Consider the following 7,712-nt stretch of genomic DNA (forward strand, 5'->3'; position numbering starts at 1 on the left):
CTCTGACAATAAATAAAATGCATTTATACGTGCCCAGCCTGCCTGCAGTACTCAAACCCTTCTGAAGACTACAGCATTTCATCTTAACTTTTCCCATCCTACATTTTGTCTAGTGTTAATGTTGTGACAAGTGTATGTGTGAGCTCTATGTGTGTATTTGGAGGTTAATAGCAATCTATTATCACATCTGAATAAAGCTTGTGTAATTTAGAGGTGCAGAAGTGTTTGTTAATTGACATTACAATATAACTCATAGAGGTCTGCAACTCCAAAGATATTTATGTCTAATCATGCTTTTTCACATTAAACACTTGTGAAGAGACTGCATCACAGGCCTTTTGCATCACAAACCACACTGTGCTCAAGAAAATGACAAGAACAATGACTCACCGCCAAAGAATTAAAAGGTAGTGCCTGTTATTTACAGGTTATTTCTGAACCACTAGTGGGACCAACCAAAAAGCGTGATTTTTCCCCACCAAACCACTTGAGCGCAAACCATGCCCCACAGTCATGACTATCATGTGTGTCACAGAGGTGACTCAGTCATGCAGTCACCAGTGATTAGTTCAGATAATGGAACTATAAAATACCTGGAGAGAGAGCATCCCCATTCACCTCTATGGCTGTGCTCAGCTAGCACAGGGTTCCCAGGCAGCTTGTGAAATGGAGGCTACCATCTTTTTTTGCTATTAGTCTCATATATAAAAATATATATAAAATGATTGCTTTAAACAGTACAACATGACAACAAAATCAAATTGGGAACAAAGAAAAAAAAAGAAATACAAAAAGGTATAAATCAGTGTACAAAATACATAAAGCTATAAATTATATAGTATACAATGCATATAAGATTCAAAAGGGGATATTCAAAGCTTTATAGAATTTTATACCCTTTTGGGCTTTTCTGTTTTTTACTCTTTTATACTGTTAATGTATTAAAGTATTGATTTCTATTTTTAAGTGTGAAATAGAGTTTCTGTAATGACCATTTACATTTATGAATAAAAATCCATAAATCAAGTTTATAATAACCCATGCTTTCAGTTTCACGAAAGAAAATATCCTGTGTTTTTAAATGTATCAATACCAGTATTCATCCTAATAAAATATATATAAAAATCACACCAGAACATTATATAGCTATAGTGTACAGTGCTTTCAAATTCAATGTTACAAAAAGCACATTTTAAATCCATCTTTCCTAACCTGTTTAACAGGGTAAATTCTATGAACAATCTCAAATGAGACCTCTCACAATATCGTCTTGTAATTTTAAAAGTTCCTACCTAATTAATATTTTGAAATTGTGAATGCCAAAAACTTGTAGCTGAGGGAACTTCAAAATTGACAGATTTTCCTAAGATGGCTGTTAATTTCCCCACACACACACACACTAAACCTTCCAGCTTACTGAAATCAACATTTGGTCTTGAAACAATGTTATATCTTAATTCATACATTCCATGCTTAATGTATTCATTGTTCCAAATTAAACTTCTGTGAGGGGAGAAGTTGTGCTTATACATAACCCACGGTAGCAATACCAGTTTATAGGAATTAGATAAGTAACAATTAAGTCAATGCCTCCAATTTTCCTAATTATATTTGGGATGTAAAACCATAGATTTCCTCTTGAACTATTAGAATTTTGAATCCATTTGACTTTGAGGATAATGTTGGATAATTCAAAACGGAGTACAGTTAACCCACCTTGATTAAATTGATTTTTTTTATTGGAGGCTTATTCCTCCAAATGAAAATCTCACTTTTATTTACCCGGTTAATTGGGGATTGAGGCCATCATCTTCGCTCATGGGTGCTCAGTACCAGGTATCACGTGACTGATCACTTGTCAATTGTAATAAATAGGGAAAACTAGAAATCAAGTTCATGCTTTTAAGAGCCATTCATGACATACTTCCATTTTGAAATACTGCAGCCTGCTGGTTTCCAGTTAAAGGGGTTTTACATGCGCCATAGTTGCCTAGTTCCCGAAACGCCATTTAGAGTGTTTGAAAGATGATTTTTGAAGTACGGATCTTTTTAGAGATAAAATATTCTGAACATTAGTGTACAGATTCAAAATTCAGTGCAAAAAGAGTTTGAGCTTTAATTCAGCCCAAGCCGATCAAAGCAATGGCTGGTATATAGGCCAATCCAAGCGGAAGCAGTTGTGCTAGTCTATAAGAGCATCCATTGCACGTTCATTACGGGAAAGGGGTGTGCAAGTACGCCATTAGCAAAATTGTTACCACATGTTGAACATTCCATTGCATAATACAAAACCATTTCAACATGGTCTCATTCAGAATCGGTCCTGTCAGACAAAGTGCCCCCCCACAGTCATGTAAACACTTGGTACTACTCACAAGAGCGCCTGCACAGTGCAAACTTAGTGTAATTGGTGTTCTGCTGCCATCTAGTGGCATTAACGTAAAATCAAGAGCAGGTTTTATTAAAACGGATTTTATTTAGAATCTCTTTTTCCATTTCCAAAAATACATTAAAACGAACTTTAAAAGTGCCTTCATGGCATAGTCAACATTACTTTATAAATAACTTAAAGCATGACATTTAAATTAAGTTAACTATTCATTGGCATGTGCCTGCATAGCTGCACAGCCATGCATAAATTCTGTTCCAAAATAAATTTAAGAGCGGTTCTTGCTGACCCAGTGGTATCGGTCCACCCTTGGACCAGAGAACGCATAGGAAGGCCTGTAGCTCTTGAAGCTCTTATGAGACTGGTATGGCCCACCAGAGGAGAGGTAGCCCTCAGCAGCATAAGGTTTCCGATTATTGTATGAAACCCAGCTCTGCATGGCGGGAGGTTGCCCAAATTCACTGGACTATAAAAAGGAAGTTCAGCAATTTAAAAAAAAAACCCACACACACCAGCATTAAAGAAAATGTAAGCCCAATTAACACTTCTGGGCCTTGTTACCTGGTAGATACTATTGGGGTTGGACACCGTGGGGATGCATTTTGGCTCTGGAACCAAAAGACTGCTGCTGCCATTGCTGCTACTCATGCTGCAACTCATGCTGGTACTTATGCTGGTGTTGCCTCCCTCCTCATCAGAGGAGGTGCCCGAGTGGTAGTCTGATGAAGCCCTTTCCACTGCATTGTTTATCCTACGAGAGAACTCCCCATCTCTTTTCTGACTCTCCATTTGGGTCACACAAAATGGGGTCGACTTCTCACCATACCTATTGAAAAGCAAAGTCCCCTCTTTAAGTGTGAAAATACTGAAGTGTTAAGTCAGCATATCTGAGAACCAAACACCTATGAATCTAGTTTCTAATAAGCACTTCCTAAGGACAGCTATACAAAGTCCAGCAAATTTAGCATTACCGGCATGCCACCTCTCCAGGATCAACCCAAATTGTCATTTCCTTTGGTAACCCAAGATCTTCATAAATAATATCACTCTGGCAGCAAGCACGCTCAATAATTGGGTCCCTCATTTGAGCCCTGTTCACCCTTAGGCACCTTAAAAAAAAAAAAAATTAAAAAAAAAAAAAACCCACACGTCTTAACTCACATAATCTTGATTTGAAGGACATTTGTGCAATTTAAGTTTGCATTAGGCTCCTTACCGATAAGCTTGCCCTTTGGATGGGTTTTCTGGGTACCAATGGCTTTTGTAATTTTCAAAGAGTACTGCAGTGAGTTCCACAGCAAATTTCTCTCTGCGAACACAATCCAGTTTACCATTTTTCTTTGCCAGCCTCGCAATGAAAAACACTGTTGCTGCAATCTCTTCTTTCATTTTTACAAATGAAAAAGTCAACAGAGGACAAGTTGTTGCTCAACTGTTCTGGTTAAAAAGCTTAAAAGTATTATAAAACTACAACCCTATTTAAGATGCAAGCAAACTCTCTCTTTGTCACCAAGCTGTTTTTTCAGTTTAAGTTATGCAAAGTCAAATTCTTATCAAGCCCCACAACTAAGAAATTCAAACTCTCAGAAGGTCACTCAGCTTTTTAATGTCTCAGGACATGCTAATCAGTAATTAGTTTGAGCAGGTGTTTCAAATTGTGGTAGGAACTAATGTAAAACTCACAAAATGAAGTGTTTAGTAATCACTAAAGTGCCCTCAAAAATGCATTACCCTAATTTTGAGTTATAGAATTTTTTTTACACAGAATTGAATGCCTTTTATTTAAAATCAGTCAGTTTTATTGAGCCAACATAATTTAGTTGAAATAGGTCAAATTAATGTACTAAAGCAGTTTTACCTCAGCTTCATTGGGTTTGTCAGACTCGATTTACTATGGTTTATATAATGAACTTTCTTATGTTGGTCCAACATATTTATATATTAATATATACATTTATTTATTAGTAGTATATATGCCATGTAGGCAAGGACCATGAACCTGTTGCACTGTCAATTTAACAGCAACTGCTTTTAAAGCTAAGCAGCAACCAAATTAAACTTATCACAAGTGAAAGTCCATCCTCAAACTGAGCACCATTCTTCACCAATGGTAACCTCCAAAACTCCAGCACTTTTTTTAAATGTTAATATAACAGAACATTTAACATTAACAAATCCCCTCCTATTCTCATCTTGCTCAAAAATGCATAAAATAAAATTTAATTTCAACAGTTGTTCTCCCTGTGCAGTCCCATGCAAAGCGTGCCAGGAAATGTAAATCCCCTGCACAGTTTCATTTATGTTACATTAACACTACAAAAATTATTCATGTAGTCCTAACTCAAAAGGATTAAGTAAACTTCCATTTTACAAACTGAAATGGATAGAATGCAATAAAATCAAGTTGTGACAAAATGTTTTAGAATTGTGTTGCTTTAGTTCATTTTCACCCATAAATGCATACCTCGGGTCTTTAGTGACCTGGGTCCACATTACACCCCCTGTAACTCATCCAATTTCTTTTTTTTTAAGTTGTGCCCACACTTCTTTAGTATTTCTTAATCTTTCTCTTATAAATAGTGTAACACAAAAAAATGTAAAAATTGCACACAAAAAAATGTTAGCACCAAAAGTATAGGGTCTTTAAAGACCCTAGATATCAAAGAGTGTAGTTTTTTTAGTATTATTATTAGGGGCCAAGCACCGAAGGTGCTGTGGCACCTATTGTATCCGTTAGTATTATTATTTTTGTTCTGTCTGGTCAATGGCAGCCCTATGAACTGTACATAGGAAAATTATGAAATTTGGCACACTAATAGATTTGGTCATGAATAGCCCCCATACCAAATTTCGGGTTTCTAGGACATACTCTATAGTGCCACCACCATGTAAAAAATTTACTTTTCTATTTTGCATATCTTGTGAACCATTTGTCCTAGAAATACAATTATTTTTGCATCTGATTACACTCCTCCTCATAATTCTAATTAACCCCATACATTAAAACTCCGCCCATTACAGTGGCCACCATATTGAATTCTTTTATCATTTTTTTGCCAATCTTCCTTGAAATGTTGTCTGATTTGCCCAAACAATGGCTCAAAATAATCTCCAGACCTTGCCGCACAGATTGATTAATACAGAATTTTGATTTTCACCTCAGTTGAAAAGTTAACACAAATTTAACAAGGTTGAAGTAAAAATGGATGTAAGGCTATATCTCGGCAACAGTTTGTTGTATCAAAATGAAACTTGGTATGCTTCATCAGGACCATGACCTGAGGGTACATGCAAAGTTTGGAGACAGCGCAACCTATGGGTCAAAAGATGTGAAAAAGTGCTAGTTTATTTTATATTAAAAAGTGCTATATGTCCCTTTGATTACCATTCACTTTGTGGTGCAGTGGATGGAGCATGGTCTTATGGAATAGAAAGACACAGGTTTGAATTCATCCTGATGTGATATCAAATGTTGTGTGTGTTTGCTCTGTGTGTTGGTTCAGTGGTTTCCATGTTGGTGGTTATCAAAGCAAATTAAGAGTTTTACCTTCGTTGAAAAGTTACATGAAAACTAAGTTGATTATGATGAGTTCTAGGCTTGGCTGAGTTGCTCTAAGCTTTGTGGAATTTCAGCAATCCAGTGGCTTGTTCTTTGAACTGTGGACCAGAAAGTTCTAGGTTTGAATCCATCCTGGAGCAACTTGGCTTGTTCTGTATATCATATGTGCAGTGGTTGCCATGCTGTTGCTTGGCCCTATAACTGCTGCTTGCAGCTATATTTATTAATAATGATTTTCCTCCCCAGTGGGAGTCTATGGCAGCCCATAGAACCGTACATAAGAAAATTTTTACATTTAGCACACTGATAGGGGTGGTCATGAATAGCCCTCATACCAAATTTGGGGTCTCTAGGACATACTCTATAGCATCACCACCATGTCAAGAATTTTGTTTTCTTTTGTGCGTATCTTTTGAACCGTTTGTCCTAGAGACAAAATTCTTGTCTGATTACTCTCCTCCTGATTATTCCAATTTACCCCTTACATTAAAACTATGCCCATTACAGTGACCACAATCTTGGATTATGTCATTCATCGTTTTTTCACTTCTGCTCCTTCAAACTTTGCCTGAATTGCAAAATAATCTCCAGACCGAGACGCACAGAATGAAGAATACAGAATTTGATATTTGACTTTGTTGAAAAGTTATGCAAATACATACTGTAGTTAACAAGGTGGCTGTGAAAAAGGATTTGAGGCTGTATCTCTGCAATGCTGTGTCCTATCGAAACGGAACTCGGTATGCCTCATGAGGACCATGGTCTGAGGGCACATGCAGAGTTTCACGTCAATGCCACCTATGGGTCAAGAATTGTGAAAAAAAAAAAAAACTTTTATTCTTGATCAGTTTGGAGATAGCGCCACCTAGTTAAAAAGATAACCCACACTTGTGTGTTGACTCTAACGTCAGGAAGTCTCTTTGCCATTCATTGGACATGTTAACTGAGTGGCTCAGTATGATGAAGCACTGATATATAAATCAAAAGGTTGTGAGTTTGATTCCCAGGTGGACTAGTGTTAGAGTTGCTGTCATATTGTACTGGAGATCTTTGTATTGTTTATTGAATAGTTGCAGGGCTTATCACAAATCATTTCTGTTTGAAGGTATACTTCTTGTTCTTCTTTTTCTTTGTCTTAGGGGGCTTTCACACTGGGGACGTTTGCTGCGGTCCGATTCTGAGTGCGATTGTTCCCGGTGCCCCCCGCAGCGTTGGTCTGGTTTCACACTCACTTGATTCTATTGAACCCCGGTCCATTTGCGTTCATCTTACGTCATCACAAACACACATGGTGAACACAACGTGACTCATCATACTTTTTATTTTATTTTATTTATTTTTTGTTATTTTGGTGCCACTATGCACATCAGAGTGAACGACAACTGCGTATATGTGCGCTTCATGGTGTAACTCATCAGATGTCCAGGGGAAGGCGGCTTGCTGCTGCTTGCAAATGCCGTTTTTTGAGGAGACAGCTGATTGCAAGGAATTCATTTGCATCTTTGTTTACACTGCACACTTACGCTCGTGTCCAATGTGAAGTTATCGCCACAGTCATCTCCTATTATACCCTGTATTTATAACCTATAATAGTATTTATAAGGTGTATAGATAGATAGATAGACAGACAGTTATAGTGTAGTATGTCACTGTGGTGTCATTACTTTTTTGGGACTTTCAGGAATGTGTGGATCCTTGTGTGTTGTCGAAACTAATGATGTCGTCATCGCCTAAAACGCATGCGCAGGTTACTTTACTTCCTGA

At 37.2% G+C, this 7,712-nt stretch overlaps 1 protein-coding gene across 1 annotated transcript; it reads right to left on the minus strand.

The window, feature by feature from the left end:
* Positions 1–2,657: 2,657 nt before the first annotated feature.
* On the minus strand, positions 2,658–3,778 carry LOC127426940 (maternal B9.15 protein-like). The gene is made up of 4 exons (XM_051674151.1): positions 3,606–3,778; positions 3,361–3,498; positions 2,951–3,215; positions 2,658–2,855 (listed from the first exon to the last, which is right to left on the minus strand). The coding sequence occupies exons 1-4, from the start codon at positions 3,776–3,778 to the stop codon at positions 2,658–2,660; spliced, it is 774 nt and encodes a 257-aa protein (XP_051530111.1).
* Between the last annotated feature and the right edge of the window lie 3,934 nt (positions 3,779–7,712).

The sequence above is a fragment of the Myxocyprinus asiaticus genome, chromosome 3 (genome assembly GCF_019703515.2).
Source record: "Myxocyprinus asiaticus isolate MX2 ecotype Aquarium Trade chromosome 3, UBuf_Myxa_2, whole genome shotgun sequence".
In the NCBI taxonomy this organism is placed as follows: Eukaryota; Metazoa; Chordata; class Actinopteri; order Cypriniformes; family Catostomidae; genus Myxocyprinus; species Myxocyprinus asiaticus.